Below are 23,181 nucleotides of genomic sequence, written 5' to 3' on the forward strand. Positions count from 1 at the left end.
GTACAATTTTTAAAACTTCCAATGAGTATAATAATTATTTCAAAATAAAGAGTGAGCATCTAATTTTGATACTTGTAATAGTCATCAATATCATAATCCAAATTTTGAAGCCCTCTGCTTTCTGGGGACAGTGCTGGGATTGATTGCATTTCCCTGCTTTTTTGGAAGTTAGATATGACATATGGTTTGATTTGGCCATTGCGATGCATAATAAAAGGGACAGGTGGGGGAGGAAGTGTTATGAGACCATGTGCAACCTGCCATGTGCCCTCCTACTGTCCCTGCTGAGGGCAAACAATGTGCTGTCCTGGATCCTTCTTCAGCCTGGGCTGAAGCTCCTGCTCACCTTCCAAGGACATGGAGTGTGAGCCAGAAAGGAACTCGTGTAGGTTTAAGCCCCAGGGTTTGGGGCTTTTAGATAACAGCTACCCAGTGTAGTACTACAACTATTAGTCACCACTACCTGCCCACCTCTCTCACAAATGCCTACAATGTACTGCTCTTATCACTAGATCCAGGGCAAGGTGCCTTCCCGTTTCTGATACACCTTCATTCCCCACCCCCAGGACTGCCCTGGCCATGCCATACACTCTCACTGCCTGACCTCACCTGTGGGTACCACCCAGTGGGTGAGCGGACCAAGGCCTCCATCCAATTTGCCCCTCTCGTCCCTGGGTGTCAGAGCAGTGCAGCACTCCTGACAATGATGTTGTTATGGCAGGGGAGCTGGGAGAAGAGGAGGGGCACCCATGTTCCTGAGGCTTCAGAAACAAAGCATATGGGCTGTCAGGTTTTTGGTTGGCAGAAGCAAAAACAAGGAGTAAAACAAAAAGTCATAGAATAAGAACGTTCATGTGTTCTGCATGATTACTACTTGTCTCATGTCATTTGACTCCTGTGTGGGCTTTTGTTTGCCTGTTTCTCCTTCGTTGTCAGCCTCTTCTGTTCTTCCTCATCCGGTTGTGTTTGACACTCAATTCTGTGTCACAGATGCCTTCTCTCTTCCTCCTGCCTACCACCCAGGTCAGTAATTCTAGGGCAGTTTCACCCTGTGGTAGGCAATCTCCTGCACCCTCCCATTACAATGAGCCCATCCCAGGTGCCATCCTCTTGCTTTCTAGCTAATAGCGGACAATCAGTCCTTATTCGCAAGTTAAAACAATATTGGTACTACTAAGACAACAATCATTTTCAGAGAGGGCCTGATAAAAGCAATGAAGTGAATCATTCACGCAAAAGAGCAGGTCTACTTGGGCTTGAGTGCTTCTCAGGGGCTGTGGTGGGAAAACGTCAGGACAGGCAGACCACTTCCTGGGAGACAGTCCACTTTTTCAATGTGTCTCCACTAATGGATCTTTGAGGGATTTAATTCTTCCACGGTAAAATCATAGAAATCATGAAAAATCCCGAAGTCAGAAAAACAAACGATAAATCACCCAATTGTCCAGGCAAAGGTAGTGTTCCCACTGAAGCTCACATCTGCTTGCCTAGAGGAAGCCCGCACGTCCAGGATGCAGGGCCAACGGGAAACAAGGACAACATTGGGGAAGATTATGTCATTGTCCTTGTTTTGGTTTCCCAATTGAGCCCTTGTACCCCTTTGCTGTAAGGCATCCAGTTCTTTTCCTGTTCTCAAACATGCTTGCCATTCCTACCCCATTTTGAGGTATTTTAGTAAAGTGAAGATGTTTTGAATAAATAAGTAGATTGAGATGCAGAAGAGTAAATGAGCTGATTAGACAACCAGTTGCAAAAAGTACATTTTTTTAACCTTGTGCTACGCAACCAGCATGCAAATTTCCATTTGTTTTAAAAGGTTTTATTTTTTATTTATTTTTTCTATTGCAAAGAACTTGTTGCAACTAGATAAGGTACTATTATCCTGGGCTGCTTCATGGTACACAGAATTTTTTTCAAACATTTTATTGAGGTAAAATTTGCATGCCATAAAATTCACTAGTTTCAAGCGCATACTTCAATGATTTTAGTAAATCTATAGTTGTATATCCATTGCCACAATCTAACTGTAGAACATTCCCGTTACTCCAGAAAGATCTCTTCTTGTGGCCCTCTGTGGTCACTCCCCATTCCCACCATCAGCCCTGTCAACTCTCTGTACAGATTTGCTTTTTCTAGACATTTTATATGAATAGAATCGTACAATATGTGCTCTTTTGCATCTGGCTTCTTTCAGTTAGCCTAGTTTTTGAAGCTCCTCCATGTTGTCTTTTTTATGAATATTCCATTCCATTTTATTGCTGAATAGCATTCCATTGAATGGATATATCACATTTTATCTATCCACTCACCAGGTGCTGGACATTTGGATTATTTCCACTTTAGGTGAACTTTGAATAATGCTGTTTTGAATATATATACACAGACTTGTTATATAGATGTTTTCGATTTTCTAGGGTATATACTTAGGAATGGAATTGTTTGATCACATGGCGCTTCTACGTATAACTTTTTAAGAACCTAACAAAACTTTCCAAAATGGCTGTACCACTTCACATTTCCATCAGCAGCATATGAGGGTTCTAATTTCTCTATTTCCTCACCAGTACTTTTTGTTGTCAGTCTTTTCTCCCCCAGCCATTGTAGTGGGCGTGAAGAGCTTTCTCATTGTGGTTCTGATTTGCATTTTCCTAGTGACTAATACCTTGAGCATCTTTTCATGCTTTTGTCAACCCTTTAAATATTTGCTCTGGTAAAAGTCAAATCTTTTGCCCTTTAAAATTAATTAGTCTTATTCTGAAGTTGTTAAAAGAGTTCTCAACGTATTCTGAATGCAAGTCCTTTATCAGATATATAATTTGTAAATGTCTTTCCTCACGATACAGTATTTCTTTTTTTTGATAGGCACTTTTAAGAGATACAAAATTTCAAAGTGGAGTTTTCTTGTGGTATATTAACAGGTCAATGATTCACTTTCTTTCAAAATATTGTATATGAACTTTTAAAAAGCAACGTTTAACTTTTATTTTAGAAAACTTAAAAAAAATATATTAAGCACACAACAGGATAGTAAAATTCCAGGTAGTAAGATAATCTTTGATAACATGTTTTGCTTACAGCCAGGCTTTTGGTTCTTTTGGGGAACATAGTATTCACTTAAAAATAAAAATGAGGTAATATAAGTAACATTATAAACACTAGTCTCTTTATTATTCCAACTCTTGGCTGGCAAGCAAGACGCATACATTTCTTAATGTTTTAAGTAGACAACTTATTAGAAGAAGAGTTGGTTATGCCCAGTGTGCATGATGGAGGAGCAGCGTTATGTCTCATCAGGTAAGACCCAGATAGGTGCTGGAACCAGTGCCAAGCAGGCGAGTTTCCCAAGTGGGCAAAGTGCCACTCTCGGAGCAACAGACACCTCCCCAAACTGCCCCTGCTCTGCAGGGGACCAGGCATTTCAGTCCCCCGAGGACTGGCCGCGTCTTCCGGCGTGGACTGCCCTCTCGCCGCCCACCCTGGGTGCTGGTGCTCACGCACCCCCCTCGCCTGGCGCACCGCTCGGCAGGGCCGGACCGCGGTGCCGCCGATAGTCCTCCAGCTCCAATCCGCCTCGGCCGCTGCGGGCGGTCCTTCCCGGGTCCGGAGCAGCCCTGTTCTCGGCCCGGGGTCGACCCGAGCGACCTTCTCGGCGCGGTGAGGGCACTTCCACTTCTTCCCAACCCACGACCCGCTCGACGTGAGCCGCCCGAGTTCCATTCTTCTGGCTGCGGCAGCCTCTTTGTCCTCACAGGGGGTCAGGTGGAGACCACCCGCCCCGGGCGGCACGGCCGAGCCTGTTGCACCAGGAGCCTCCCGCCCTGGGGCCCTCGCCTTGGCGCCCCCTGTCCGCGGCCCTCCCCCCACTCCGCGGGTCAGGGAGGCAGGGGGAGCGACGCCGAGACGCCGGAACCGCCCGGGCCCCGAGGGAAGCGCCGCGGCCCCGAGGTGGGCTCGCCGCGGGGGCGGGGGCGGCGCATCCGGGTGAGCGCGCGGCGCCCCCGCCTCCCCCGCGCAGCCGCACGGGCCGCCGCCTCCGCCGCCGACTGCGCCGAGCGCTGCGAGGACCACGCCCGGGAGTCTGCGCGGGCGGCCCTGCGCCCCGGTCGGCCACCCCGAGGCGGCCCCGAGCGAGCGGCGGCGACAGCGGCATGCGGAGCGGCCCGGAGTAGCGCGCCCAGCCCGCGAGGCCCGGCGTGGAGGCGGGGGCGGGAGCGGCGGAGGCGGGGCCCACTCCGGGCCCGCCCGCCCGCCCGCCCGCCCGCCAGGGGAGCCGCCGGCAGTGGCCGAGGAGGCGGCGCGGCGGACGGCGGCCCGAGAAGAGTGCCCGCGCTGCGGCCCGCGGGACCGCGCTGCGACCGCCCGGGCGGCCCCTGGAGCTCCCGCCGCCGCTGCCGCCGCCGCGCCGCGCGGACCGAGGTGAGTGCACCCCCGCGCCCGGGCGTCCCGGAGCCGTGGCCGCTCGCGTGCGTGCGGCTGGAGGAGGACGGGGAGGAGGCCCGTCCGCGTCCGCTTCCCCGGCCCTTTGTGGCCGGTGCTGCCGTGACCCAGGCGCGAGCGCTCTGGGCACCGGGTCACGGTCCGGGAGTCCGAGGCTGCTGGACACGCGGCGTCTCTGGTTGGCAACTGCGGCGAGCAGCGAGTTTCCGTCCTAGTTTGACATTGAGTTAGAACCGTTTTTCTTTAGAAGACGGAAGTTTGTTTTATTGACCAAAAATACAGCTAAATATGGCTCCTGGGTTTGGCCCGGCCGTGTGGTGCTCGCAGCCCGGTGTCAGACTGACCCTCGCCGGGTCGGCGCGACGGGGGAGGGGAAACACGCGGGCGGCCGGTCAGGGTCTTCCCAGCCCACTGCGCGCGGAGAGGACCCGGCTCTGGATTAGCAAACGTCTGTGGATGGGAAGTCGTGGGCTTTAGGTAATGTGGCAGTCCGTCCTAGGAGAATGAATGAACGAACGAATGAACGAATGAATGAATGAAATGTCATTTACTCATCCATAATCAATATATCGCCTTTCTAAAGATTTGCCAGGAATGGTGATGATTTGCATTGTCACTGCCGCTCTTACCTGGTCAGCCTTGCTAAGTGAGGGTTCCCCCTCCTCCAAAGTTATGACCTTGGCCTGATTCTCAAAGCCATGGAGCTAACCAAACCTTCAACACAACGCGCCTCGCATTTTCTGGCAAGTGTGGGCAATAGGCAGAGTAGTCTTGGTGATTGTGAGTTGTTTTTTGGGGGCAGAGAGTGTTACCTTAATCATACCTTATGCTTAATACATACATTTATGAAACTTCCTGTCAAGAATCCTGAGAGGTGTGGGAGGCGGGGAGGGTATCTTGTCCTCCTTTCGCAGCAGAAGTCAGGGTCCTAAGAAGTTTAACTTTACAGGTCACAAGCTAAACAACAGAGTTGGGATTCAAACCTAGGCCTTGTTAGTCCGGCACTCTTGACATCACATCTGCGTCTAGACCTGGATCGTCTGTTGTAGGCACTAATCATATATGGCTGTTTAAATTAATTAAAATTAAATTTGAAAAAAATTGAGCTCCTTACTTGAACTAGCCATATTTCAATTGTCCAGTAGCCAAGTGTGATCAGTGCTTACTGTTGAGCAGTGCTTGTCTAGACCACATGTCCATTTATTTATTCCGTAAGTATTTATTGAGTGTCTTATGTTGATGAGGCACAGCTTTAAGTCCTGGGTGTACTATGGCGAAAAAGAGAGACAAAAAGCCCTTATCTTTATGGAGCCTGCATTTTGCATGATAGTTTGAAGGGTGTTTCCGTGGTACTTCAGAGCCTTGCTGATTCAAAGTGTGGTTTGTGAACTAGCAGCAGCCATCCCTGTCATCTGGGAGTTCCAAAGAAATGGAGAATCTCAGGTTCCAGACCACGTTAGCTGAACTAGTATCTGTTCAAGTGGCTTCACAGATCGCAGGTGACGGATCACAGATGCAACTGAGCTCATTTGTGTTCACATTGAAAACCTTATTCAGAATACCAGTGGTAATTAGATTTAATAAATGTTCCGATGGGTTGTTGGGTAGGGCTTTTATGAAGCAGGCAGTAAAACTTTGGGGGACATTCACCGTTTGTGCAAATGCTTGTTAAATGCCTGGCTGCCCCAACAGTGTGTAAGCTTTATGAGAGCAGAGATTGTGCCTTCCTTTTCTAGCCATGTATCCCCAAAACTTCAAAGTGCCTGTTAGGCAGTAGGCGTTCAATAAATGCTTGTTGAGTACAGTCATGTGCCATATAATGAAGTTTTAGTCAACAATGGACCGTGTATGTGGTGGTGATCCCGTAACATTATAATGGAGCAGAAAACTTCCTATTGCTTAGTGAAGTCATAACCCTCGTAAGTCGTGGCCCTCGGAAATTATAGCACAATGTGTTATTCATATGTTTGTGGTGCTGCTGGTGTAAGGAAACCGCTGTCAGTCGTGTCAACGTACAGCACATACAATTATGTACAGCACATAATACTTGATAATAAACAACTGTGTTACTGGTCTATATAGTTACTGCACTATACTTTTTAATTGTTATTTTAGAGTGCACTTTTTCTAGTTACAAAAAGTCTGCTGTAAGATAGTGTGCTCTATTAAGCTGGCAGCAGCCTCATACATCTCGTGTTCACTGAGCCTCTTGTTCATCGTTTTCTCTTGTGCTTGATTTAATCTCATGTTTTGTGCAGTAACATGCTGTAGAGGCATGTAGCCTAGGAGCAGAGGGCTTTATTATACAGCCTAGGTGTGTAGTAGGCTCTATCATGTAGGTTTGTGCAAGTGTACCCTATAATGTTCACATGTGACAAAATCCCCTAGGGACACGTTTCTCAGAACATGACCCCATCCTTAGTCAACACATGATTGTGTGTAAATGAGTATGCTAGGAAGTCAAAGCTGTTTATTCTCAAGCAGTTGTAGGCAAGGTAATTCTCATGACATTAGATAGGAACATGGAACAGAGCTAAAAGGAAGTTAGATCTCTATGTGCTTTTCATCTTCACACCCGGCTACCCTGGCCTGAGTTGTACTCCTGGCTCATGTGCATGTCCTCCCTCTTTCTCTTCTTAATAATATAAAATATTAATAAATTTTAATCATAATCATTTTTACTGCCATACATATTTTTAACTAAATTACAGACTTTATTTAGATTTCACCAGTTTTGCCATCAATATGTTTTTTGTGTCCCAGGATCCAATCCAAGGCATTACATTGCATTTAGTCATTGTGTCTTCCCAAGTCTTTATTTTGTGACAGTTTCTCAGTCTTCCCTTGTTTTCTATGACTTTGGTGGCCTTGAGTACTCTCCTGGCTCTCTTTGATAGACAGCCACCTAGGATCTTTCAGTTAGGGGAAAAGGCTCGTATTCAGGGAAGTAAGGCAACAGGAATAACTATTTTCTGTTTGTTCATGTAATGTATACATCTATTATGCTTATGGAATAACATGCAACTTTAATACTTTGTAGTAACTGATTTCTTGGGATACAGTTGCTAATTGCTTGTGATTCAGAAAAGTGTTACAACATTCCAGCTGTGAACTACTGCTTTAAAATAGAGTTTTTATTTTTATGATGGGTTAATAGCTGGGCTGAGGTAGAGAAACAAGGGAAAAGGAGAGATGAGCTAAAACAGGCAGTAGATCAGAGAGGGACCAAGGTGAATGGAGTGACAGATAATGGAGGAAGAGGAGTGGGGCAGCTGCATAGAAGAGAAGTAGGAGTGGTTACTTATCATTTGTTCATTTATTCAGTTAATACTTTATTGAGTCCTTATGGTGGGCCAGACCCAGTGCTAAATACTCAAGATAACGGGAGGTGGGATAGCACTAAACAAATGAACATGCAGATAAGTACATAATAGTTATTGTGATGAGCTCTATAAAGAAAAAATAAAGAGTGCTGGAGAGAGTGTGAGTGGGAGGAGCTGCTGCCTTTGGTTGGCTGGATTGTGGATGAAGGCTTCTGTGAGTGACATTTGAACTCATCTCTGGCTTTTGGGCATCCTCCACACTTCTGTTGTTTCACAGCACACAGGTGCCTCTTCCTCCATAGGCGGTGTGCTTATTTCTAGCTGTCTTTGTATATAATTTCTTCCCAAGATGTCCATGCATTCACCTCCCCTTGTGGAAGTGCTACCTGTTGTTCAAGGATTTACTCAAATCTCATCTCCTTTGTGAAGTCCTTCACTGCTGATTTGTGCTTGTGTTTGGCAGTCCACTTGGGCATATTGTGTTTGAGGGTAGGGATAAGTTCCGTTTGTCTGGGTGTATCAGCCCAGCACAAAGCCAGGATTGGTGAAGGGCTGTGAAGAGGGCCAGTCCCTTCTGAAATGTTAACATTTGGGCCATGAGCCTTACTTAGAGCAGCAGTCAGTGAGAGTCCCGTTTTTCAAAAACATTTTTGTGAAATAATTGTAGATTCACATGGAGTTACAAGAAATAATTCAGCAAGATCCCGTGTACCCTTGACCCAGTTGCTCTCAACATATGGAAATGGCATGATTTTTCTGCTTTAGCCTATTTAATATGATGGATTATACTGATTGATTTTTGAATTGAGCTAGTCTTGCATCCGTGAAGTAAACCTCACTTGGTCATGGTATATAATTCTTTTTATATATTACTGAATTCTACTTATTAATGTTTGGTTAAGGAGTTTTTGCATTTATACTTAGGGGAGCATTTAGCACTATAAATTTCCTTCTCAGCATTGTTTCAGCTGTGTTCCACAGATTTTGATATGCTGTATTTTTATTTTCATTCAGTTCAATGTATATTTTTATCTCCCTTGAGACTTGGACCCATAGAATAATTAGAATTGTGTTTAGTTTGCAGATGTTTGAAGATATTCCTGTTATCTTTCTGTTTTTGGTTTCTAGTTTGATTTCATTCTGCTTGAAGGACACACTGCATGATTTTAATTCCTTTAAATTGGTTGAGCCTGCTTTATGGTTCAGTATATGGTCTGTCTTGGTGTATGTTCTGTGGACACTTGAACAGTATGCGTTTTCTGCTGTTGTTGAGTGGAGTATTCTATAACTGCTGATTAGATCCTTGATGGTGTTGAGTGCTTCTGTACCCTTGCTTGTTTTCTGCCTGGGTACCCTGTCAGCTGTTGAGGAAGGGTTTTGAAGTTTCCAGCTAGTTTGTGCATTCGTCTGTTTCTCCTTTTGATATACCCATTTTTTGGTTTACGTAGTTTGCAGCTCTCTGTTTGGTACACACACGGTTAAGGGTTGTGTTTTGGTAGATTGACCCTTTCTATCATTATAGGATGTCCTCTGTCTCGTAATTTATTTTGCTCTGAAGTCTACTTTACCTGATACTGACATAGCTACTTCTCTTTTCCCTTTGATTGCTCATTTAATTGTTCGTATAATACATTCTTTTTTATCCCTTTAGTTTCAACCTGCCTATATTGTTATATTTTAAGTAAGTTTCCTGTAGACAGCATATAGTTGGGTCATGTTTTTAAATCCATTCTGCCAATCTGTGTCTTTTCATTGATGCTTTTAGAGCATTTACATTTAATATCATTGTTGATCTATTAAGGCTGCAGCAACAGTGATGAGATTTGAGAGTGCACCTCTGATTTTGTGATTCATTTCTCCTTTAAGTGTTAGAATTTCTGTACATTGTTAAAAATTATAAAACAAATTCTTACAGGTTTTTCTAAGAGTCCTTTACAGTCTTTGTATTTGAGTGACTTCTAACGTTACATGGAGAACATACAATTGCTTTTGGTTCTGTGAAGACATGCAGGTGTAGGCCTCTGGTATGCTATTCTTTGGTGGGCACCCTTGGTTACGGGGCAGATGCTGAGGGGCACTGAGCAAAACCTCTGGGGCCGTGGGGTGACTTGAAGACAGTTCCTTAGATTTAAGTGTCATGGTTCTTGCTAGAATTCTGTGTCTTTGATAGTTATGACTTGTTTCCCATTAAAAGTTTTTTAAAAGTATCAGTTCAGTTATAAAAAGGAATAGAATTTGCATTGCTTTGGTAGAGCCACGTGCTAAATGATTGGATTGTTCTTTGAAAATTACACATTATGTTTTATAATTTATCTTCCCAGTGAGTGAAAATTTCTGGGAATGTTGTAACATATTTCTCCATCCCTATGAATTAGTATGTTTCTCAATAAACAAACACTTTAATAACAGTTTTTACAAGTCCCTGTGCGCAGCAGGGGTTTCTAAAGGGTGAAAAGGTAGCGTTGTCATAGTGTGAGGCCCGACCACTTGACAGATTGAATTCCACATTCTGTTTATAATAAGACTGCACAGTTAATTTTAATTCTTTTAAGTGTTTCCATGCAAAGGGAACATTATCTGAAATAATAGGGCTGTTGTAGGGAGAATTCCCATGAGAGTTTCATCATTTACCCAGATTAAAGGCATGGGAGAACTCAGTGTAGAAAGTGGTATGATGGTCTCTGAACTGAAACTTGAGAGGGAATGAGAAAGTACAGGGAAGAAGAAGGTAGTAACTTGTAGACTGAATCTTTGAGTAGGGCTGGGAATCCTTTGCCGAGTAACCTCTGGGTCATTTTAGTGCGTAAGATATAAAAACACTCCTGGAGAAAAAGGAGCTTTATGGCACAGCTTTTGGCTGGAAATACCCTTGAGTTGGTGGCGGGAGTGCAATATTGACAGCTTATCAGCTCGTGCTTCCCCTGTTGTGGGCTCTTGCATCAGAAGGGAAAGTTTGAGGAGTTTCAGCAGAACAGTGAGGGGTTCTGACAGACTGGGTGGGATATAGGCCATTGATAATGGGGATGGAGCTACAAAACAGTGTGTATAGCAATGACCAGTACACTATTCTAAGTATTCTACGTATGTTAGTTAATCTTTATAACAATATTCTCTTTTCATGATCCTCATTGTACACATGAGGGAACTGGCGCACAGAGAGGTTAAGTGGTGAAGCATGGATCTACGTGAAGCCTGTCCCTGTCTGTGTATGTAACATGCCAGTCTGGTTTCCGGAGTTTATGTTCTTCACCACCAGATTAGATGGACTTGCTAGGATAGTTTTGGCAAGATTGCTAGGGCTTTGAATAACAAACAGAAGATTATGGATGTTATTTGGAAGGCAGTAGGCAGCTGTTGAAGGATCCTTCTTCCCTCCCCTCTCCTCCCTCCCTTCTTCCTTCTCCTCACCTGAGGACATGCTTATTGATATTGGGGGGGGGGGCGGAGAAATGTTAGTTGCGTGTCTCTGGAATGCACCCCGACCAGGGACCTAACCTGCAACCTAGGCATGTGCCTTGACCAGGAATCAAACCCACAACCTTCCAGTTTATAGGACAACACTCCAGTCAACTGAGCCACACCGGCAAGGGCCCATTGAAGGATTTTGGTAAGAGTATTGATTGTTACGATCAGAATTAAGCTTTAGTGCACATCTAGGTGGATGATTGTTGTTTTAAAAAACTACGTGTAGGAAATGAGGCTAACCTACTAGTTCAGTTGACTGTGTACTGAAAAACATACAGGTGCGTTTTTAAAGATGGAATCACATATTTCTTTCAATGGATAAAGGAAAGAAGGAAATCAGTTGCTCAACCTCCAAGAAGATGCATCATTAACAGCAATGGAAAAAAAACAGAAGAGTTTGTTTAAGGATAGTTAATGAGTGTGTCTTGGACCTGTTCGGCTGACTCACCTGCAGGTGTCATCGTTGTGGAACTCAATCTTGGGAGTCAGCAGTGAGATGATGAAAACTGGGAGTAGTAAAGAGGATCGAACAATAAACCTGAGGTGATATTTACAGTTAGGACCCTAGAGGAGGAAGTAATTTTTTACATCCTCATTGAGTAATATATTTGAGTGTCTGCTGTGTGCCAGGTACTGTGTATACAAAGTGAACAAAAGAGACATAGTACCTGTTGTGTTAATGATACAACCAATGGGGCAGACAAAAATAGAGATAAGTAAATGGGGGAAATGACATTTCAGCTGAGACCTAGAGAGGTCAAAAGCATTTTACGAAGAATAGGGGCAAGACGATTCCAGGTAAAAAGAATAGTATGTGCAGGGGCCATGTAGCAGAAAACTCATTCTGCTTAAAGGAAATAAGAGATCAGTGTGGCTGAAAGACCAATGGTGCAAGGGCAAGTGGAGTGAGATGATGGAAGAAAAGTCATTATGGCACAGATGATGCAGTACCTTATTCTCAGGGCTATTGAAAGGTTTTGAGCAAGAGAGAACTCTGTTTCAGATTTTGATCAGGTCACTCCTACTGCAGTGTGGAGAATGGATTTCGGTGAGAGTAGGATGGGTAAAAGGGAGACATGGAGCCCAACCAGGAGACTCTTCCAGGAGGTCTGGACTAACATGGTGGCAGTGCATCTGTGTGAGGCTGAGGACAGCTCTGGTGTTTCACGGCGCGCTGTGCCATCGTTCCTGGTCTTCCCCTTAGGCAGCTTTTTTTTTTCTCTATCAGATCATGGTACCATGTTGACATGTCAGTTCATACACCTGTGTCCCTTCTAGACTGGATGCCTTTGGCAGGGTAGAGACTTTCTCTTACTGGCCTCTTAAGCTCCAGTGCTTACCACCTGAGGAATGATCAGTAAATGAATAAATCAGTGTACTTACCTTCAGAGGTGCAAGACTCTGGTCACTTTTTAGACTGAATCTTTTCTTGTTGTTTCTCCCTGCGCCCCCTCCCCCGCCCCCCCGCCATCCCCCAGAAGAATCTCCAAGACATGAGTCGGCTGATAGCAGTGTTAGAAGGGAGGATATGCTGATTGTTTGGGACTTGTATGGTATTCAGAGGTGTTTGCAGGTGTCCAGCCTTTGGAGAGAGTTTATGTGATTTTCTCAGCAGGAGAATTAGAAGAGGGTAAAGTTAGGAAACCCAAGGGAGGAAACCTTATGAAGAATGACAGGCTTTGATATCCAATGCTGCTGAGCAGGCAGGAGTGTGAGGAGATTTCTTCCTTTATATTTTTTTTCTATCTCTGTTCTCTATACTTTCAACAGGGAGGTAACAGCAGAAATCATATTACGGGGGGGCAGCAGTGAGTGCATGGTGATAAGTGCTGACAGTAAATGCAGACTGTTCCTTGAAGTATTGTGGAGAGGAGGAAGGAGAAGGGTGTAGCTTGCATTGGGGGTAATTGAGGGAAGTGTGTTTTAGAGTAGGAAGGAGCAGACCCTCTTATCTTTAAGCAGTAGGATGTGGCCAGTGAGAGGCAGGGCTGTCAGATGGATGAGAGTCAGTGTGGGTTTGAAAGGGGACAAGGAGAGGCTGTTGTGGCAACCTGGTGATGGCGAATGCCCCCCTGAAAGGCGGTGACCATAATGAGCTCCTAGGATTTTGCTGTTCGGGTATGCTCACTTGCTGATGGCAGAAGGATTCTGTTTTACTAGATTAATCAGAAATCGTGATTATTCAAGTGAAATATCCTACTTTTTAAATGTCGGCAGTTCAAATTCTATGGGTTTTTGTGTGTAGAGAGGAGGGGCAAAACCCTCATCTCTGGGCACAGTTTGACTTGAAGGTTACTTTGGGAGGAAGGACTGGTGGCGTTGGGCGGTGAGGGAGGGGAGGAGAGGAGTGTTTGTGGAACAAGGCTTCCAAAGCTATAGAAAGGGATGCGATTAAATGTACAAGTGGAGGGCATGTTCCTTGAACAGGAGGAAGGACTCAGAGAGAGGAGCAAAGGGAATGTGGTGGAGGGAGCATGTGTTCGAGGAGGGGAGACTTTTGGGAGTCAGGGGACAGGATTATGCCATGTGGTCAGTGAGAGTGTGTATGTGTGAAGTGAGGAGTTTAGGGGGGGTACCCAAGGAGAACTGTAAAGAATAGTAAGGGCTCCGTCAGGCCAGTTAGCATAGGTTTATATTGGACTCCGGCCAGCCTTGTTTCAGAACTTTCTCTGTAATGTTAATGTCCTGGAACTTGAAGCAGAAAAAGTGAATAATGGGACTTGTCTAGGGTTAAGGGATTGAAAAGCTGAAAGGTCCAATAGGTGAGGTTTTTTTGTGTGTGATTTCTAGGTTGGGAGCTAAGCCTTTGAAAGCAGAAACGTGCCTAGGTGGGAGAACAGAAGGTGACGTGGAGACAGGTGGAAAAGAGTAGGTTTGTCAGAATGAGGGAATCAAGTAGCATATGGTCAGGCATCATGGCTGGTTTGCGTCTGGCTTTGATTTGGACTCAAGTGTCAGTTTAAGGTATCTCCGTAGGCAAGTTGGTACTGGGCCCTGAGACAGAAGACAGATCACCAGGTTCTGGGCTGCTGAAGACAGTAACAGTGTTAGAAAGCAGCTTAAGAGTTGCAGCCAACAGGGGATTGAGGGGGGTTGGAGGTGAGGAGGGAGATGGTGGATCCAATGCTGGAGAAGGTTGGAAAGTGCCTAAACATCAGTCTCAGAATATAAGGATAAATCTTTTGGGTGTGGGACCTAAATGAAGTAGATTTTGATTAATCCATAATTGAAATTTAACTATTACAACATTACATTATAATATTACGGAAAATATCGTATGTAAAACACTTTCATATTTAGCAACAAATAATAAAATAATATGTAAAAAGATTTGGACTGATCTATTTTGCTTAGAGCAGGCAGGCTGGAGCCCCCCTGGGATTGATTCACTTCACCCACACCCACAGAGATGCTCAATTGCAGTCCTGATCTTTTCTGCTCTGATTTACCAGCAACTCCCAGACTTGTTAGAAGTGGCAGTGACTAACCTAGTCATGCTGTACCTGGGAATGTAGAAGTATGTGTGGTACCACTTTTTGAGGGGTCAGTAGCTTGAAAAAGGTCCTCAGATTTCCCTTAAGCTTTCAGCAGTGGAAGAGACCATTTTGTGTAGTAACCAGACCATAAACCTACAGCAACAAGCTACTGCCTTCTGTTCACCGTCTTCCAAAAAACTAAACAAAAACAATTGGAATTTAGGGATGCTGTCTTCCCATCTGATATTCACATGCATAAAAATACTATCCAGCCCTGGCTGGTGTGGTTCAGTGGATTGAGCACCAGCCTGCAAAGCAAAGGGTCACTGGTTTGATTCCCAGTCAGGGCACATGACTGGGTTGCAGGCCACATCCCCAGTAGGGGGCACATGAGAGGCAACTGCACATTGATATTTATTTCCCTCTCTCTCTTACCCTCTCTAAAAATAAAATCTTAAAATTAAAAAAAAAATACTATCTAGAGAGTAAGTAGAGTAATGGTGGGATTTTTTTTAATAGAAAAAGAAATGTGTGTTTGGTAACATATTCTGACAATACCAAAAAGTATACAGTGAAAAGTAATTCTTCCATCCCAGTATTTTTTTTTATGTAAATGGAGACACAGATATTTCTGGATCAGAAGAAAGTAGTTTCAGGTGTGTGTGCGTGTGTGCATGTGCGCGCGCGCACGTGTGTGTGTGTGTGTGAGAGAGAGAGAGAGAGAGAGAGAGTGTGAATTAGAATATTATGAAGGAATCCCTGACCAGCAGTGTGGCTTAGTTGGTTGGGTATTGTCCTGCAAAGTGAAAGGTCACCAGTTCGATTCCTGGTCAGGGCACATGCCTAGGTTGCAGGTTCAGTCCTTGGTCAGGGTGCATATGGGAGGCAACCAATCGATGCTTCTCTCTCACATCGATGCTCCCCCTCCCCCTTTCTCCCTCTTCCCCCTTTATATAAAAATAAGTAAATAAAATCTTTAAAAAATATTATGAAGGGTTATAATTACTAAGCTAGAAGGGAAAGAAACCACCAGTTGCATGTGATTTGCTGGTAGGCATTTTTAAAAAGTTAATTTTCTGGTACATTTTGAGAAATGGAAGAAGCTAGGGAATGTGTATTTGGAGAGAGAGGGTACTGTGACAACCAGGGAAAACAGGAGAGAGTTTGGGAAGAAGTTAGGAAACTGGGTGTTAGATGTAGAGAGAGGTTAGGTTAGGTTATGTCAGAGCAGAGAAAGGCATGAGATCAGGTAATGCGTTTATGTGAGCTTTGAACTGGAAAAACTTCTTTTCTGCAGACTCAAAGTGAGAGACAAAAACAGTAGCTTGATCCAGACTGGGTGGGAAGGTGCAAATGGGTAGACAAGTTAACTTAGATTGGGATCTAGTGATGTGGACTGGGGTAGTAAAAATAGAATTCCTGGACAAAGTTGTTGAGGACCTTAAACCTGAACCAAGCCATCTGATAACTTTTATACTGTTCTCTCATCTCTGGTTAATCTCTGCCCTTAAGTACTGTCAAGCTCTAATAGAGTTTCATTATGAACTTGTACCTTCTATATGCTACTGAAGTAGGTAAAAGGATTTCTATCAGAAACTGAGAGTAAGATGGGGAAGGTCTGCCTTTTTGTACTCTTGTATAGATCACAGTAGTGAACTTGAGGTTGAACCCTTTATGTCACAGAATTCTTTGAAAGAGGTCTCATAAAAACACTTGCCCTAGAATTTCACCAGGCAGAAGTTTCAGTGAGAAGTAGGTGGGCTGTCTTCTTCCCATGTAACTTACCCCTCATATCATGGTTCCCCAGATCTTTGAGGGGCAGCTCATTTAAATCTAAACACTGGAATAATAAACCTTACCCCATTTCTTATCACATTTTAGCCTTCTGGCTTTTCCCTGTACTTCCTAAAATTTCTTTTTTTTTCAAAGGAATTTCTTTTTTTTAAAGATTTTATTTTATTTATTTTTAGAGAAGGAAGGGAGGGAGAAGGAGAGAGAGAAACATCAGTGTGCGGTTGCTGGGGGTCATGGCCTGCAACCCAGGCATGTACCCTGACTGGGAATCAAACCTGTGATACTTTGGTTCGCAGCCCACGCTCAATCCACTGAGCTACGCCAGCCAGGGCTAAATGTCTTTGTAAGACTTACCTTTCTCATCTTCACAGAGCCCCTGTTTCATTCTCGAGTCCCAGAACAGTACCTTCAGTGACTGATCTTAGTTTACTTCTTATTTGGTTCTTTGGTTGTAGGTAGTAGAATTCAGCTCTTTTAGTTTAAGCAGGAGGTAATTTATTGGAGAGGAATTGGAAACTTACAGAACTATCCCAACTATTAGGGAACCAAGCTTGGAAATAGGTGGAAACTTAAGGTAGCTTTGGGGAGCTGGAAAGCAGAATTATAAGAATGATCTGATCAGGATATCACCATTGGAATGAATGGACTTCCCATTTCTTTCATCTTTGCAAATTACTTGCTCAGGAGACTCCTGGAGAGCACATCTGACTGGGTAAGCATGAGTCATGGTACATGTACCAGGGATTTAGTTTCAGGAACCTCTAGGAATCCTTTTGGCCTCCATAGTGCAAAGGTAGATACATCAGTTTACAGTTGCAGCAAGATTACATAAGGCAAGAGAGAGGTAATTTCCTAAAAGGAAATTAGGAAGGAGGAATAGATGGTTGTTGGGTAGCTAAAAAGAAAGGTCATTTTTTTTCAACATCAAAAATTTCTCCACATCATAATTTACTTGTGTGAGACAAATAATAGCCGGAATTTATTTAGTGCTTCACTCAACCAGTCGATACAATTTATACTGTGTCTCATCTCATCCATTTACATGCTATTTGTGATAATTATCTCATGATATAGGTAACCACTTGGATGAACCTCTACCTGCTAGTAAGTGTCAAAGCCAAGAACAAACCCAGGTAGTCTGGTACTGCATTGCCCTATGCTGTTTAAAAAAATTATTATGAAGTAGCCCTGACTAATGTGGCTCAGTGGGTTGGGCATCATGCTGCAACTCAAAGGGTCACTGGTTCAATTCTCAGATGGTGCACATGCCTGGGTTGCAGGCCAGGCCCTGGGTTAGGGATGTGTGAGGGGCGTATGATTAATGGTCAGTGTTTCTCTCACATATCGATGGTTCTTTCTCTCTTTTTCTCCCTCTCTTCCCCTCTCTTTAAAAATGAAATCTTCTAAAAAATTATTAAGAATTAGAGTTCTGGCCAAGATGGAGGCATAGGTAGAAACCCTTTGCTTCCTTGCACAACCAATCTAAAATCAATCAACAACCGGAAGCACCAGAAAATCAAACTGCATGGAACTCTGACAACCAAGGAATTAAAGAAAAAAATCAGTCAGAACAACCAGACCAGTAAGGCGGTGGACCGCGCCCCACTCAGGCTGGCCAGCTGAGAAAAACCACTGCGAGGTGGCAGGCTGCCCAGGCAAGGCTGACTGAAGGGGAAAGTGGACTATGGCGGTCGCCATGGTGGGAGAAACTCCGAGTCGCACACAAGAGTCTGTGTGAAAGTGCACTAGAGATCAGCAGGTGAGACGCACTGTTCCCTCTCCGCCCCTCCCCCACAGGCAGCGCAGCAAAAAGGGTTGCCCTGCCTAGGTGAATATGTAAAGCTCTGCCCCCTTACAACTCACCAGCTGTGCCAAGACAAAGAAATATGGCCCAAATGAAAGAATGGAGCAAAACCTCACAAAGAGACCTAAGTGATGAGGACATAGCCAACCTATCTGATGGAGAATTTAAAGTCCTGGTAATCAAAATGCTCATAGATCTGATTGAGCTTGGTCAAAAAATGAAAAAAATGAATGAAAGATACCCAAAATGAAATAAAGCAAAAAATTCAGGGAACCAACAGTGACAGAAGGAAACCAGTACTCACAGCAACGATTTGGAACAAAAGGAAAAAAATAAACATCCAAATGGAACAGAATGAAGAAACAAGAATTCAAAAAAGTGAAGAGAGTCTTACAAACCTCTGGGACAACCTGAACTGTTCCAACATCCAAATTATAGGGATGCCCGAAGGAAAAGAACAACAACAGCAAGAAATTGAAAACTTACTTGAACAAATAATGAAGGAAAACTTCCCAATTTGGCGAAGGAAATAGACTTCCAGGAAGTCCATGAAGCCCAGAGAGTCCCAAAGAAGTTGGACCCAAAGAGGAACACACCAAGGCACATCATCATTAACTTACCCAAGATTAAAGATAAAGAGAAAATTCTAAAAGAAGCTAGAGAAAAGGAGAGAGTTACCTACAAAGGAGTTCCCATAAGGCTATCAGCTGATTTCTCAAAAGAAACTTTACAGGCAAGAAGGGGCTGGAAAGAAGTTTGAAGTCATGAAAGGCAAGGACCTACATCCAAGATTACTCTATCCAGCAAAGCTATCATTTAGAATGGAAGGGCAGATAAAGCGCTTCCCAGATAAGGTTAAGCTAAAGGAGTTCATCATCACCAAGTCATTATTATATAAAATGTTAAAGGGACTTATCTTAAAAATAAAAAATGTGAACAGTAAAATGACAACAAACTCATAGCTATCAACAAATGAACCTAAAAGTAAAGAAAAACAAGACAAAAACTAAGCAAACAACTAGAACAGAAACAATGAGAGAAATGAGAGAACGTGGAGAGACTTCAGTGGGGAGTGGGAAGGGAGTAATAAGGGGGAAAAGGTACAGGGAAGAAGCATAATTAGTAGGCATAATATAGATGGGAAGAGATAAAAATGGTATAGGAAATAGAGGACTCAAAGAACTTATATGTACAGCCCATGGATATGAACTAAGGGGGGAATGCTGGAGGGTTGGGGGGCCATGGTAGAGGGGGGATAAAGAGAGAAAAAGTTGGGAAAACTGTAATAGCATAATCAATAAAAAATACTTAAAAAATAAAAATTATTAAGAATACTCTTAACTAGGTTTGGCCTTTTATTAATTTTAGAATATCTGTGCATATTTTAAATGATAGCACCATGTCTTTCTCTCTCATACACACACCAATTCTGTAATTTATTCAGAAAGAGTTAGTGAGGTAACTTCTCAACTTCCCAAGGCTCTTTAGGCTGTTGCTTAGGGACACTGCCTGTCCTTGTGGCGACATGTGGTTCCTCCCAATCATGGCCTCTCTTCTTCCCTCCTGTGTGACAGTCAGTGGTGGACCATCCAAGGGAATCATTGTAGTTTCATCCCCCTTGCTAAGGATTGATTTAGAAGTAGACATGTTACCATTTTAGGCTGAGGAAGGTGTGCAGAAGTTTCAGGGAAAGACTGTTTTCCTTGTCTGAGGCCACCTCTTTTTGTGTAGACATTGTCGAACGTGAATGTGAGGCTCTGAGCTGCGGCAGTAATCTTGTTATCAAACCCAAGGAGGAGACCAGCTCAGGAAGGTGGCAGAGCTGAGAAAATTACAGAGGGGTGGAGTTGGAGCTGCTAGGTTGGGCCAACCCTGAATTCCACAGTACTGCTTGACTAACAGGTGTATGAGTCAGAAAATTTCCACATACTTAAGGAGTTTGATGTGTGATCTCTTTTCACTTACAGCTAACAGTATCCCAACTGATGTCGTAAAGCAGAATTACAGTGAGAAGAGAGAACTTCCTTCTGCTGGATGGATGTTCAAAGTAAAATCAGTGTTGTTAAATAGGCTAGTGGCCTAACCTGGCAGGGTAGAAGCCGCATGAATTAGAGTCAGAGGACCTGGGATTTAGTTTCTACTTTGCCTATGTCACCAGACCTAAATGTCCCTACCAGTAATAACAAGGTTGCCCCAAATGAGCTGTAACGTACCTTTCCTCTAAAATACCCTTTACTTTTAGAACCCATGGAAAATATCTGGTTAAACCTAATCAGGAATTAAGGGGATGGTTTTTGAAAAACAGTGAGCCGTCTTAGATTTTTGCTGTATTCTGATGGCCCCCAAACACTTCATCTCTACAGCTTGTCTGTAAGTAGTCTGGTAAAATGTTTTAACTGTTTTTAAAACTTTTTTCTTTCTGAGGGCTTAAAACCAGTCGCACTTTAAAAAAACCTTTTGGTTTCTTTAAGATTTTTCAGATTGTCCTTTGTGTGTGTGTCTCTCTGTTTCTTTAACTTTTTGTTGTGGAAAGCTTCAAATATGTATAGAAGTAGAGAAAATTGTGTAATTAACTCCCATATCCTCACCTTCTCACCTCAGTGCTTATCCACATTTTGGCAATCTTAAAACAAGTAGTTTCTTAGTGCTTACATTTGGCTCTTCTAGACAGACTTTTTCCAGCTAAACTGCAGAGCTAAATCAGGTCTCCTTTGTTTTAAGGTTGCAGTTTACTGCTATTTTTGTTAACATCAAAAGAAGTTAAACTGAAAACAAGTATTTATATTAGTAGTTGTGGTCAAACAATAGTGAATATTTAGGCATTCATATTTGTACATGTCAAGGCAGGATGTGTTATGCTGTACTACTTGCAGTCCCCGAATCCGAGTGGCTTAAAACCACGCAACTTGTTGGCTACGTTACTGGTTGACTGTGGAATCTGCTCTGCCTCAGACCCTCTGGGACCCACGCTGAGGGGGCATTTACTGTCCTGAAGGTTGCCAGCACTGTCAGAGATAAAAACAGAGCAGGGGAGATTATGCAGTCTCTCACAGCTTCTGTGTGGAATAAGGCGTCGTTTTGTTCACACGTCATTGGCCAAAGCAAGTCACATAGTGAAGCCGTTCTTCAAGGGGATGGAAAAGTGTAAATCTACCATGTGCCTGTGAAGAGAACCAGAAATATTTGGTGGATAGCACTGAGACTATCACAATATTGTGATAAAGTCTCATCTGCCTTTCAACTTTACGTGTAACAGCTAAGGCTTCAAAACTTTTTAACTCTTATAGAACAAATAGAGGTAATAGTGTTAAAATGAATCTTGTTACTGTCTTAGCTCTGTTTTAGACTAGTTAATTAGAAAAGGTTCTCAAGAGAGGACATGCCAGTTTCTGGATCGGACCCCTGTTTTCTTCTGGAACACAGATGTTTCTTCTCTCTCTCAGGTGATGCAGTGCTCCAGGGGAGGGCAGGGTAACTTTAGCTTCTTTACTTTCCATTAGAGGATGCCCTTCCTCATTTTGGCTCCTCATCCTTTTTAAAGTAGTGTTTTGGATTTGAATTCTGACATGGGTAAAATCCCAGGTCATACCCTCGGAACGTATCAAGTGGGGTTCAGAATTTTGGATCACATATGTTTGTGTCTTTTGCATTTGGAAGTTGCAGTTTAAGCAGATTCTAACCACCCTGTATGAGAGAGATCAGTCACAGCACTGACCATATTTATATCATCTTCCAGAGGAAACTGCGTGACCCCAGCAGTTTCTGTACTCTTGGTTGGTCAGATTTTGTACCCCTCAGAAGTGTGCACAGGACCTATGGTAGCCAGGCAGGCCTGTGGCAGCTACTGGGATATGACTTGGCTTGAAAAGATAAGTAAGGTTAACTAGCTCTTCTCTCTTCCCAAGAATTTAACTGCCAAGACTGAGACAGGGCATGGAGTCGAACACAGTGCCATGAAAGAGTAAAAAGTTGTGATCAGTCGTAGGCATTCTGAGGACTTCTGAGGCAGTGAAAGTGACAGAGCAGAGTGGGTTGGTTGGGCATTGGAAGGGAGAAGCAGGCTTCTGGAGAACTGTGTCCTCTGTGTCATCACAGAGTCCCTGAAGTACGCCCTGTTAGTTCCTGCTGCTGGGGTCCCTTTTTTCCCAGAGCCTTTGCATTTCTGCTTTCCTTTGTGAGGCCTGACTGTGTGGTGATTTCTACTCTCCTTGCCTTGGGATTCCTGGGTTCCTTGTATGTGTTACATAGGACAGGATTACAAGACTCGGAGTAAGTGTAAGCTCATAGCTGGTATGGTGGCTCCATGATTTTCTAGAATCTTGGTAGTTCTAGCTTTCTTCTTATCTGTCATCTCAGGTTCTAGTCTTCATCTTCGTGGCCTAAAAGGGAGCTTAAACCCTTAGATTCATATTCTACGTACACAGCAGCATAGGGAAGAAGGGACATGCTCTGGTCCTTTTTTAGGTACTCCTAGAAGTTGTGCACAAGTCTTCTCTCATATCAACTAGAACAGCGCTGCAAGGGATGACAGAGAAGAATGCTGGCAGCATCTTCAAGACACAGGAGATGAAGGCCCCTGCCCCTGCCCAAAGGACGCATTGAACATGGTAGGAGCATGGCCAGTCCAGATTCAGGTAGTCTTTCTTACAAGAACTTCCCAGTTCTTCTGGTCAGTAAACAGAATAAAAGCTTTGTAGAAGCAAATCCCTGAATGTACCTATCACATTCAAGAGCAATATATTGGGTTGGTTAAAACAAGTTTTGTTTTGTTTTTTCCATAATATGGCTGTAGTAGTGCTTAGTTGTCTTTCTTCAATTGAAACTTCAATTGAAACAATTTTGTTAGATTGCATTGTAATAGCTGTCATATCAGCGTGCATTT

General features: G+C 43.7%; 1 protein-coding gene across 1 annotated transcript; it reads left to right on the top strand.

Moving 5' to 3' along the window:
- Window positions 1–357: 357 nt before the first annotated feature.
- LOC123826362 (translation initiation factor IF-2-like) lies at window positions 358–22,928 on the top strand. The gene is made up of 3 exons (XM_045850305.1): window positions 358–385; window positions 3,323–4,416; window positions 22,764–22,928. Exons 1-3 carry the CDS (start codon window positions 358–360, stop codon window positions 22,899–22,901), a joined length of 1,260 nt encoding a protein of 419 aa, XP_045706261.1. The 3' UTR covers window positions 22,902–22,928.
- The last annotated feature ends 253 nt before the right edge of the window (window positions 22,929–23,181 follow it).

Source organism: Phyllostomus hastatus, unplaced genomic scaffold (genome assembly GCF_019186645.2).
Source record: "Phyllostomus hastatus isolate PE091 unplaced genomic scaffold, TTU_PhHast_1.1 phas_contig_80, whole genome shotgun sequence".
Taxonomy (NCBI): Eukaryota; Metazoa; Chordata; class Mammalia; order Chiroptera; family Phyllostomidae; genus Phyllostomus; species Phyllostomus hastatus.

Excerpts from the sequence above, each read along its gene's own strand:
- LOC123826362 (XM_045850305.1), top strand. The coding sequence starts at position 358 with ATGGAGTGTGAGCCAGAAAGGAACTCGT. Across the intron at positions 386-3,322 it reads TGAGCCAGAAAGGAACTCGT|TGCCAAGCAGGCGAGTTTCC; the intron begins GTAGGTTTAAGC and ends TGCTGGAACCAG. Across the intron at positions 4,417-22,763 it reads GCCGCGCCGCGCGGACCGAG|GTACTCCTAGAAGTTGTGCA; the intron begins GTGAGTGCACCC and ends GTCCTTTTTTAG.